The sequence below is a fragment of the Osmerus mordax genome, chromosome 6 (assembly GCF_038355195.1).
Source record: "Osmerus mordax isolate fOsmMor3 chromosome 6, fOsmMor3.pri, whole genome shotgun sequence".
NCBI classification, from domain to species: domain Eukaryota; kingdom Metazoa; phylum Chordata; class Actinopteri; order Osmeriformes; family Osmeridae; genus Osmerus; species Osmerus mordax.
In genome coordinates this window covers 5,437,277-5,449,484 of record NC_090055.1, presented here as the reverse complement: position 1 = coordinate 5,449,484, position 12,208 = coordinate 5,437,277, and the positions used below count along the sequence as shown (strand labels likewise).

The 12,208-nt window shown below is 38.7% G+C and overlaps 2 protein-coding genes across 3 annotated transcripts in view; one reads left to right on the top strand and one right to left on the bottom strand.

Moving 5' to 3' along the window:
• Positions 1-755: 755 nt before the first annotated feature.
• LOC136944835 (cysteine-rich venom protein pseudecin) lies at positions 756-3,261 on the bottom strand. Its single transcript, XM_067238747.1, has 8 exons — positions 3,202-3,261; positions 3,042-3,048; positions 2,717-2,817; positions 2,432-2,522; positions 1,787-1,929; positions 1,590-1,678; positions 1,288-1,370; positions 756-1,036 (listed from the first exon to the last, which is right to left on the bottom strand). Exons 1-8 carry the CDS (start codon positions 3,259-3,261, stop codon positions 894-896), a joined length of 717 nt encoding a protein of 238 aa, XP_067094848.1. The 3' UTR covers positions 756-893.
• Positions 3,262-7,905: 4,644 nt separating this feature from the next.
• The window catches only part of LOC136944514 (raftlin-like), a 42,234-nt gene continuing 37,931 nt past the window's right edge, over positions 7,906-12,208 (top strand). For both annotated transcript variants that reach the window (XM_067238312.1, XM_067238311.1), the window contains exon 1: positions 7,906-8,147. The gene's annotated coding sequence lies outside the window, so the exon portion shown is untranslated. The remainder of the gene's footprint in view (positions 8,148-12,208) is intronic.

Genomic DNA, 12,208 nt, shown 5'->3' with positions numbered 1-12,208 from the left:
TTCACCCATTTTTTACAATTTAGTTGTAGTCTTTGATCTTTTTAGAGTCTCACTATTGTATTATAATTACATTATTTAAGTTTGTCTTACCCTTTTATATGAACTGTTTCCCCTTAGCCTATACTCCTGTAGTAAGCCACACCCACGTTTGGTCCAAACATTGCCCATTGTGATAGAGCTTGGACTGAACTGGACTGGAATGTGCTTTTACACATTATGTAGCTATGCAACCCAGTACATGTGATTCATACACTCAATTTCATGGCAGAATGCACAATTTTAACTATTCAAAATAAAGGTAACAAAAGGTATTTTACTGTAGTTGCAGAGTTGGTTGTTTTGTCCCATTTCCCCCAAAACAGGTAATAATTTGATTGTTTGAAATGCATTTAATGCCACATTACAGAAAGGTTTAGCATAGAAATCCATAAATGTAATCATTATCGTCAATTGATATTAACAAAATACATCCAAAGTTTCAGAAATTGCATTTTAAGATCAGTGTTCTTCGTGCAAACTTTCATTTTTCATCCAATTTTCTTTGCATTAAATCGAATTCCGTTTGTAGACAGCATAAAGCTTTCCACTGGTCAATAGTCCATGAAACTGATAATAGATCTTCAATCACTTTTTTTCTATGAATGTGGTGTTAATCATGTGCTCAAGTCAACCACTGCATAACTGTAAAAAATTATTTGATCAAGGAAAGTATTTATGTCAACAGTCTTGAACATGATTTGATATTATCTGGAAATTATATTAAACTGACTTAAATCAAGGTATCAGCAATGTGGGGTTTTTTTAAAACAAGAAGCCAACTTTGAGATGATTCAAAGTGATAATAACACATGAAATACACTGTTAGCATCTTGAGACCATGAAATAGGAGTTTCCTATTTTCGAGCTATTGGAATTATTTCATTGTGGCATTTACAGAGGGCAGGGCAAAAGGCTGACACCCAAATGTTGGAACACCCGGCCTTTGCTTTAAGTGCTGCACAGTTGGGATACTTGTTTACATAAGGACAGGGATTGGCTGTAATGAAACAAGAAAGTTAAGTTAATTTACAATTCCCAAAAGGTCTATATCTATAGTAGCTACTGTGCATTCAGATAAGCCATATACATCATTTGTACAGTATATATATATACACAGTATATTTATACATATACAGTAAACATATATATATACAGTATACAGTAATATCACTATTACTCAATTACTATGGATATGAGGTAATTGTACTATAGGGCAGGTTTTTGCACAATGTATATCATGTAACTTACTGCAAAGGTTGTTTTCACATGCATTGGGACACATGGCACATGGCGCTCCAACCTTGTATGGGGGCACTCCTCTGAAATTCCCACTGTTAACGAAATCATTCAAAGGATCACTAGCTTATAACTTCCACAAGCTTGATTACTCTACACCCATGAGAGTTTTTTACATTTAGCATTTTGACACGTGCTGCATATATAACTTTACGAATGTCAGTTTAACATATGCTTATCAATTTATTGTAGTGTTATGTGGATCAGAGTGCACATTCTAAACAGCTTGTGGAGGTTGCAAAAATGTGACTTACGCTCTGTAATAGTGGCAGCCGTAGAAATAGACTGAGCCTGGACATATGGCTACTCCACAGCCAACTTTGTAAGAGCTATTCCACACTACCTGTATCAAAGGAAAGGCAACATTGTGATAGCAGTTTTTTATTGTCTGAACCTTAACATGTTCATAAAGTCCAAACAGAATGCCAAGCATTCATCAGAAGGCTGTTACCTGTGTATAGTGACCAATGGGTTGACCATTGATAGAGCCATTAGGATATAAGTAATTAATGACTTCACTGTGCCAGGCTGTGACAATTTCCGTCCAAGCATATGATGCAGATGATTTGAAGAGGTTCTCGCCACATTCATAGTCTGTTCATCATGGAAATGAGAAGAGAAACACAAATGTAAATAGATATACAGTATATCCACATAATAATGTAATCTATACATTTCTTAGAATAAGTTAGCACACAATCTAGGAACACTGTGCCTATAGAAAGATGTTGGGGTCCCAGAATATTAGCTCATGTGATTTGTTGTTTTGACTGATTGGTAGATCATATCTCTGTGATCCAATTTTGACAACGCTTATTATGGACAACCCTTGGTTAGTTTACTACTGGACAGATACTCAACTGATAAGTGAAGTGAGCCATCTGGTTTACCAAGCTACTCAACTGTATGATTGATATGCATTATCTAAGTTAAATATGAGTAAGTTAGCAGGTAAGCTAGGAGTACCTTGAAATCATACAGTACCCTGTAGAGTGGGTATATATATCAGTGAAAAAACATTTGTATGCAATGGGAACACCTTATCCTAGGGGGATGAGTGAAGATGTTTTAATTTAAATACGTTTATATATTATACCTCCAATCATGCGACTGCTGGGTGGACCATGAGCCATGGAACAGGTATCAACCCATGCCTGAGCACTGGCTGCAGCCTCCTCACTCCAGCTCTGCAAGGTACATACAGCATGCAAATGATGGGTCGGTAACATTTGGTGTTGACCTTTTGAATAGTTACCCATCAAAATCAAACCAACCAATTGTGTGACGAACACAACTGTGTTTGTACATAAGTAAATATATGAATATCAAATCATTGTCGGTTCAGAAGGACTGGTATGAAACTGTAGACATAAAAGCTTACCATCTTGAGCATGTCACCTGCCGTAGGCTGAACAGCTCGCCTGAAAGTGTTATGCTGATCAAGGATTTCCATCTGAACTGCTGTGCTGTTTGTGCAAATGTCTACACATATTTGAAAATATATAAAAGCCCATAAAAATGTTTTAATCTACATTGAATCATAACCAGTATGGGGTTTCATAAAACGCATGATCAATACAACATTGAATGCTAATTAATGTTAGTTCATTTATGTTTAATTAAACAGTAAAATACATTCTAGATTGGGCATTCTGTATATGATGATATGAGTACAGTGAAGTCTGGTGACTTTAAGTTGCACTTACTTGATTCCTTAGGAAAAAAGGAGAATATGAAAGAAATTAAGAGTCAGAACACAACTTCATCTTGCACATTAGTTAGCATACAACTATCGTATTCTGTGTACATATTATTAGTTCAGTGTCTCAAAGATTGTTACAAATAAACAAAAAAAACTGTACACACCACATTGCATGCAGAGTGAACTCTGTGCAGAGTCAAGAAGCAAACCACGAACAAAAACATTTTTCTAGAAGTCCTGGAGAGGAATACACCTAATTAATGATAGAAAACAAGAACATAACAGGCCTGATATGGATTTACATTGAGAGAAATTTAACTTCCCTTTATCCTGAAGTGTTTAATTCAAAAGTTGAGTTATGATCCCAGAAACACAATTTTACTGATAATTTGATTTCCTCTGTGTTTTAAATAATAACGTAAAAAGATTCTAATACTTGCCCAGGAGAGTTTGAGAGCAGAACGACCCAGTACCTGTTCAGGGATCCAGTACCTGTTCAAGTGGTTGGGTGGTTTAGTGCTTTTTGTACCCTCCTTTTATAAGACTTCCCTCAACCTATATTACTGGTCATACAATAGTTACTTTCTGGACAACTCTGCAAACTAGTTTTAGGAACAGCTGACAGGAGCAAATATGGAATTGTAAGCCCAAGGGTGTAGTTTATGTGCAGATATGTGCAAATACTGTGAAGTGATCAATCATTAAATAAAATGTAATTTGTCAGACAGCAATGCATAGGGTAACATTGACTGAATGCTAGGGTTAACTGTCTAGTCAGTGTTTGTTTCAGTATTGTATGCAGAGTATTAGTTCACTCATTCAGCAATATTGCTTTTGTTGCCGTATCCTGTTGTAAGTTATGTCAATATCAGTATTGCCTGTGGACAAGAAGTATAGCGCAGAGGTCATATATAACACATGTGCAATGTTGCAATCTTATTTGTAATTTTTTCGGATAACCTTATGCCTTGATAACTGGAACAGTACCTTCCACGAAGAGGCACTCAACAGTTTTATCATGACTTGACTTTGAGTGAAGAGTCCATTCTTGCCAATGTCACATTGTAAAATAGACTAGTATTTAACTACATAGCCATACCCAGTAAAACCTTGTAGGTACAGAGGAATTTGTGTCATCAAATGGATTTAAGTGTTTGAAGTATAGGTTACAAAAATTTAAGAAGGCACAGTATGGGAAAAGGGTGCAATGGGTAAGTGAATTTTGTGAGGGAAGTGTAAGGTGAAAGTCAGATTTCTAAGTTATTTCTATGTTGTTCACGATAATTCTAGGTTGCTTCAGTAAAAATGGTACAGAAGGTGATGTAAACAATGTGGGCATTGTAGCTAAGCAAATCAAAAGTAAATAGATATATACACTGACAACAGTGAAAACAACTTACTGACCCCATAAAAGTTATAATGAGAAACAAAGCCCTATAAAAATCATACGTATCTCACTGTATGTCTTAACACACCTTTGCTCATTTATGGAATTACGTGTGGGATTACGCTCAACAATGTATACTTAACTCAAGTGGGTGTTATTCTAAGGACCGTGTTTGTGGCTGTGCCGATACTTGTTCATAAACACACATTGGTCGGTTTCGAAATGTTTTGTTTATTTGAAGAATTATTGACAGGCATCATCCCACACCATGTCACAGCTTGATGGTTAGTGACAATGACCGCACTTTCTACAATACCAGGTAAAGAGTACAACTTCCAAATTTACATTTATTCATTTAGCAGACGCTTTTATCCAAAGCGACTTCCAAGACAGAGCTTTACAAAAAGTGCATAGGTCAATGATCATAAACAACGAGATAGCCCCAAAAACATTGCGGGAAGCCAAAACATGAGCATACATTGTGATAAGTAAATAAGTGCCAATGGGAAGAAACATAAGAGCAAGTAGTTAAACAAATTACAAATTAGTAGTTAACTCAGTTACAACTAACCAACAAGTTACAACTAACCAACAAGTGCAACAAGTCCCTCAGTAATACCGAATACCATAAATTAGTGCATAGTTGTTAATCCAAACATTAACTTTAACCAAAACCTTACAAGAATTGTTGATTATTACCACCTACACATGTCCATGCTACCTTAGTGTTGTCTCAGCAGAGTAGAAGTAGTGAAGCAGTATGAGCATGGTCAAGTTGTCAGTAGCCTACAAGTTGTGTAAGTAAAGTGACTCTTCTATTGAACATTTGACATTGATTATTTTTTTATCATCATTTTACCAGTTTCGGCTATGAGTAATGCTGAAGCCAACAGAAATAAATAGTAAAAGACAAAGTCAAGAATATCGTGCAGGTGTGTGTGGAAAAATGCCACATTTTCTCCTTATTTCTATTACGTTTGGCTCTTTTATTTATTTTTATAGATTTTCTTTGAAATCTGTGGCAACATAGTGGTCTAATACTGTGGGTTTAATAAAGTCTTAGCTACTGTAAAGCTCAGTGAGTAAAGTAATGGCTGTACTTGTATATTAGCATAGTAATATAATAGAGTAGTCAATAGTATATGAGCTCCGAAATTCTTTTCTTGGCCATGACACATTTACTCATGGAGTTCTTAAAAGGGAAAACAACTGTACCAGTCGGTCAATGTCAATTTAGTGTTAAAACTAGCTTACTATGGAAAACACCAGAGGGCACTCTTGTGTCATATTACATAAATTGCATTAAAACAACTGTATAGACGTTTTTTAAAGAATCTCAAACTCAGCATTTATGGATATATGAATTAACAAAATTATAAACTAAACTAATGGTGTTTTATTATTATTATAATATTTGTATTTCTTTCAGTTAAATCTTTAGCAGTCATGTCACACTGCACTGATTCTTTTCAAGTCAATCAATTATTTGTCCTGCCACCCATCAAGAACACATGCGTTATTTAACAAATACCAGCTATGCACAAACCAATACGTGACTTCCTAGCTCAACAACTTGGACTGGCATTATATTTACATTTACATTTAGTCATTTAGCAGACACTCTTATCCAGAGCGACTTACAGGAGGTACAGGGACATTCCCCCGAGGCAAGTAGGGTGAAGTGACTTGCCCAAGGACACAACGTCATTTACAGAGCCGGGAATCGAACCGGTAACCTTCAGATTACTATCCCGACTCCCTAACCGCTCAGCCACCTGACTCTCCCTCATTATATGTCCCATTAGGGTTGTTTTGGAGCCTCAACCAACATGAAAATGTCAGCAAAAATCACTGATACAGCCCTTGAGGTTGCTTTAGTTTTAGCAGTTGACAGTCTGTGCCACCACTGTGTGTATTCTCAGTTTCAGTTAGAACAATTCACCCACTCAAGCATTCCCTCTGATTACATGATGTTCGTGGTTTTTTGCTCACAAAGTTTGACAGATTGTAAACAGATTAGGCAAATATACTCTGGGGGTTCGTTACTCTACTTTAAGCTTCAGCAGTATAGATACTGTATACAGTAAAGTTATAACAAGTCATATCAACAATCTACCTTAACTAGGTAACTATGTTTCTTATTTGCCTCTTTTCTGTATATCAAAAGCAAAGGCTGACAAACCTCTGTCAAAATTGGATGTTCGCCAGAACTAGAAATATTGTACAAGCAGCAGGGTTGGGTTTAATTCCAGTTTCAATAATTTCTAAAACCTCAATTTTGAGCATGGCCAATAGAATGATGCTTTCAGTCCAACAGGAAGTTATACAAAATACAATCAAAATACCTACAAAACAGAATGGTGTCCTCAACCCTCCCATCAACTACTGTAGTAAACCACAGATTTTCCTCCTACATGAAAAAGGACCCAGGATGTTGGCGCATAACTTAAACGCACAAAGAAATTGGAGAAAATGATTATCCTCAAACTTTGAATCTTTGGGATATCATCAAACCTCAAAATTGTCATAAGAGGGGTTTCACTATTTGCCACCAAGAGGCCGTTCAAGCAAGCAAGGCAGAGCCACCGAGTTGCCTTTTTGACATTGTTGTTGTTGTTGTTGTTGATGCGTCAGACAGCTGTCCCATGAGCAGTCGCATCGCTCTCTAAGCAGCATTTCAGACTGGTCTGAATAATGAATACACACCTACAAGGGGCATCAACTGGATAACATTAAATATGGATAGTCACTATAGAGGACAGCAGAAACACCCATTCAAATCCCCGAAATATATCCTCTCGCCCTAATTCCTAATGCCAGCCATACAACCCTCCCAAATCTACAAGTAGGGTACCTCAATTATTTTTTCTTCAAATACACACAGTACTCATTATGTCTCCCAGTTTCTCTTTCTATGGTTTGTTTGTCTCTTGCTGTTTCTCTCTCCTATCTCCACTTTGGCTGCTCAAGCACTCTTCCCCTTGCCCACCTCTGCTGCTCTTTCCCTCAATCTGGTATGTCCCGACCCTTCCTTCCCCTTCCCTCCCTGCTCACTCTCTTTCCCTTTCCTCTCTCTCATTCCCCTCAAGTCAAACTCAAATGGATTCTTCAGTCGACTGGAACTGGTGCTCGGCTGGAGAAGCATTGAGTGTGAGTGAGCGAGGGAGCGAGGTAGAGAGAGAGCGACAGAGGGAGGCAAAGAGAGGGGTGGAGGGACTGCACTGAGCAGAGGCTGGGTCAGAGCGCACTGACAATCACGGAAGAGAGAGGAGACAGAATTAGCAGCGAAAACAGAGAGAGAGAGAGAGAGAGAGAGAGAGAGAGAGAGAGAGAGAGGTGAGGTAGATGTGACAGGATGTGGTTTTCCAGAGCTTGCAGAACATCAGCGAGGCATACTTTGAGCATGAAGCAGACAGTTTTCTGCACTCCTTTAGCTGAGTGAGTCGCCTGAGAGAAAACAACTCGCTACCAGAGCTACTGATTCCCTCCACATATCAGACTGCTCCTGCTCGCTTGTTTCTCTTTTCTCCTGCCACCAGCTCCTTGTTCCAGCTGTGTCAAGAGAACCTGCGTCAGGAATCTCAGTGGATAGGAGCATCTCTTACTGTGCTCTTCTCCTGTCAGTGGAATGAATATCTCTTTTGAAACAGCTGGTCCAGTTGCTTTCTCCTGATCTCAACAGTCAACTTTCAGACCCCGGTGTGGTTCACAGCTTCTAAACAGGTAAGCAATCTGTCAGACTGCCAAAGATGTGTGTTTGTGTGCTACAAGTCTGTGTGTTTGTGCCTGTGTGTGTGTATGTGTGTGTGTGTGTGTGTGTTGGTCTGTCTGTATGTACATGCATGTATGTTTATATGCATGTTTGTATGTATAGTATGCATGTCAGATGGCAGACATCTTCTAATCAGTAGTATGAACTGGGGAACAGAATAGAGTAATTTGAGCATCACCCATTATTCCCTCTCTTATCAGTATCTATGACTTGTGTGTATTTTCAATGTGATACCACTGTATGTCCATCAAATCCCAGGGTAAGCTTGGACAGAAGACAAAAGTAAATCAGTAGCTCATACCAAGCACCACAAAACTGAGGGCACATCTATACATCAGTGGGTGGCACAAGTTACAACTTTGGTTTATCTTGGTATAACAACCAACTCACGGAAACACAACCACATTCGCCCTCAGGGCAGTAATCATGCAGATCAATTGGCTGGTGGGGTTGAAGTCAATTGTACGATGGTACAGGGGGGAGCAAGAATGCCCAAAAATGTCCACCTGGTTCCAATCACTGAACCCTGACAGAACTTGAAGGTGTGCTTGACGTACAGTATCAAAATAAAGTGGCGCGTGCATGTATAGATGTGTGCATTTGCATGTCCTGAATCTTAAAGACTTTTAGAAGTATATGGAAGGCTCAAATGGAGGGATGTGAGAAGCCCAATGAAAAATATGAGAAAGGAGAAAGTATGAGAAAGGCAAGACAGCCGACAGGAAGCATCAGAGAAGTTGGGGGAATGAGGAAAAGACAGAGAAAGTTCAGTGAGTGAACACTGTTTAAGTCAACCAGTTAATCAGTTCCAGCTGGTGAGTTGTGAGCGCTGGACTGTGTTAACCCTTTAGTGTTGATGGGTCAGAAGCTCATTCACATACACATAGAGAAACATTTTCAGAATTCCTGCAAAAAACATCAGTCATTTCAGAATGTGGAAATAAGTTTGTGTTGTGATGTTTTATATGACATACCTTTGACAATATATGCGCATCAGCATAATTATTGACGATTGTACATTTCAGAATGCAAACTAAGTTCATTCCAATAAAATAATCTCTCAATCTTTATCATGCAAAATGGTTTAAAAAAGTTACTGTTTTCATTCAATATTTTTTACTATAAACACTAAATATCTGTTGAAAAGGTAATGGTCTTTTTTTTTACAACCGTAACTCAACTGGTTTGTCATTTTCTCCTCATTCACCACAACCTGATCTCTGGGGATACAAATATCTTAGTTTGATGACGTTCTGGAAGATGATGAATAGATTTTTTGCACAAGCTTCATATCTCTGTTCTTTGAATGCATGTTTAGTGTGCAAGATTGCTGGGAAAGAATGTTCATCTCTTGTTCTTTAGTAATGGGCTTTTGAAGACGCCAAGTTATTCAAGCTACCGGCATAGCCCTAGATTAAGACAGGATATTACCAGAAAGCCTTTCTGCTAATGGATGTTGGATTGTGATATTTCTTAGTGCTGGTACTTTCAAATGACAAATTATAGTACATTAATCAAAGATCAATGTCTATCAAAGTTACAGTTACAGGTAAAGCTCTCTCTTGGAAGTCGCTTTGGATGAAAGCGTCTGCTAAATGAATAAATGTACAGTTGCCAAAAGGATGCTTTCTGTTTCCTTAGAACAGCAGCTTAATTTGAGGGTTCAAATTGCCTGCTATAGACTTCTTAGAGTTCTCGTCTTTGGACGGTGAAAGTTGGATGTGCTGGGTCGACTCCCTTGGTGGGATTCACAGTCTTATTATCAACAGGTGTTGATGGTCTCACAGGCGTGGACAGTTTAACAAATGTGGATTTTGGTCTCTAAGTCTATTAAGCAGACCAGGCCACAGCGCCATGTTGCTGGATTGTGATGGTTCTTAGTTGTGGGACCTTCAAATCATAATACTGTGTTGTTTCTTGAATAAAGAGTCGAGGACGTTATATTAAGAGGTTGCCAGTGTTCTACTATTTTTCATTCCCTCATCAGATCAGAACATATTTAACATATGTCAGGCCAGATTCTACAAGGGGAAACTCAGTGCCTAATATTCGTTGCTTTCTAGTGGCTTACAGTAATTGAGGAACATGACAAACCCCTTGATATTTCTAGAAGCCAAATGGACTCCTGATGTTATGGGTGGTCCAGAAAACGGTGGCAATATTGATTGGGTAATGTTCAACATGGACATGTCAATATGGTATATGAATAAGCCACGGACTTCATTGACCTGCCTCAAGCAAGTTCACTGAAAAGAGTGAGTGATTCATGTTTTGAGGAAAATTATGAGAAACCAAAAGATTGTCTATTTTTAACCAGCTTTTACGCCTTTTTTCTTTTAGACATGCATTCACTTTGATGGTGATCCCAAAACATTCCATTGCTTATGCATGGTAGATTTACAATATGTTTGGATTTTCAGTCTAGAATGATGTTAAAATCCCAGTAGGAAAAGATTATGCATAAGATATTAAACTCATGACTGTCAAATGCAGAATAAGAAGAGAATATGTGGATTGCTCTAGCAGATGAGGAAAGAAAGACTTATGGAGGAGGAAAGGAGTGAGCCGATAGTATAGACAAAAAAAAAACAGGGAAAAAGGAGACCAAGAGAATGGGAGGGAGAGAAAGAGGGAGGGAGAGAAAGAGGGAGGGAGAGAAGAGCTTAGCCTTCAAAAAGAAAAAAAAATGAGGCAAGGGATATTGGTGTCTATTATTCTCCTCAGAGCGGGAATAGTCGTGAAGGGTCTGGTTCCCATGGTAATAGCTCCCTAGACATTTGTGTGTGTGTGTATGTGTGTCTGGCTGTAATGTGTGGATTGTGCTCAGGCCTTGAGACAGTACTGTACAAGGATAGGGGTTCAGCCAGGCCAGAGTGAGCTAGGACATTCAGCCTTGAAGCACTATAAACACAGACTCTTTTCAGACAACTTTTCATTTGCACTCATCTCCTCTCATCTACCAAGTAGGATTATCTTTGTGTGTGTAAATACATATTGACCTTGCACATTGTAATAGTTAGTACATAGTTATAATCCTTCCAACAACATGGTTCACAAATTTACCTTTCTCTAATATTTAGCTGTCCTTAGGTCCAGTTTCAGTGTTATAGGTTGGTTAATAATGGCAACATTCAATATGTTCAAATCCCAGCCCATCTATGCTTTTCCTCTTCTCTTTGGCCCCTTCCCTGTAACCTCCCCATACACCGTCCCACCTCGGTGAGAAGCCAAGGAAGGAAGGAAGGAGGGAGGGAGGATATTATTCAAATGGGGAATGACCCTACTCAGTGCTCTGTGCTCTTGGCCCTTGAGAGCACTCTCCCTGTAGTGGAGACAACACACCAACAGGAAACTGCACCTTATGTACTACTTTTGTCACAAAAGGACAAGGACATATCAAGGAGTGAGAGAACAATATTTTACATGGTCTTGATTGGTTTTCTACCAGTCCCTCCATTTGAAAGATAATTCAAAGTAGTTGTCTCGAGCATTCAGCCACATCTTTAGCCACATAATTTCCTGGCAATTGCTTCCAGAAATGCATGATTGTTGCTTTCAGTTCCTGAACCCATGGTGGAGTTCATAACCTTGACGCCAGTGAAGCAATGGACATTGAAATGAATGTGAATAACATGACCCCTACTTCTCTATCATATCAGGGAAGCCTGGTCACAACAATCTAAACAAACTCAAACGTACTGTTCACAACCTTATAAGGTCTTATTGAGCTAAACATCAGATTTGACGGACTTAGTGCGAAGAAAAAGGAGACAATTTAGTTTAAACCTCAAACCAGGCTGCAGAGTGCTATAGGAAAATGGTCAGGCCCAACAAATTCTGACTGCCCTGAGCAGACCACCTCTAAGGAGAAGTTGGTGAGAGAAAAAAAGTTGTTGCAAAAAAATCATAAACATCTCACACTTCCCGTGTCAGCTCTAAAAATACACACCACCGCCTCGCCTCCTCTAGTCCCCAGGAGTTAGGCAAATACAAGCCTCCTCCATTTGTTCTC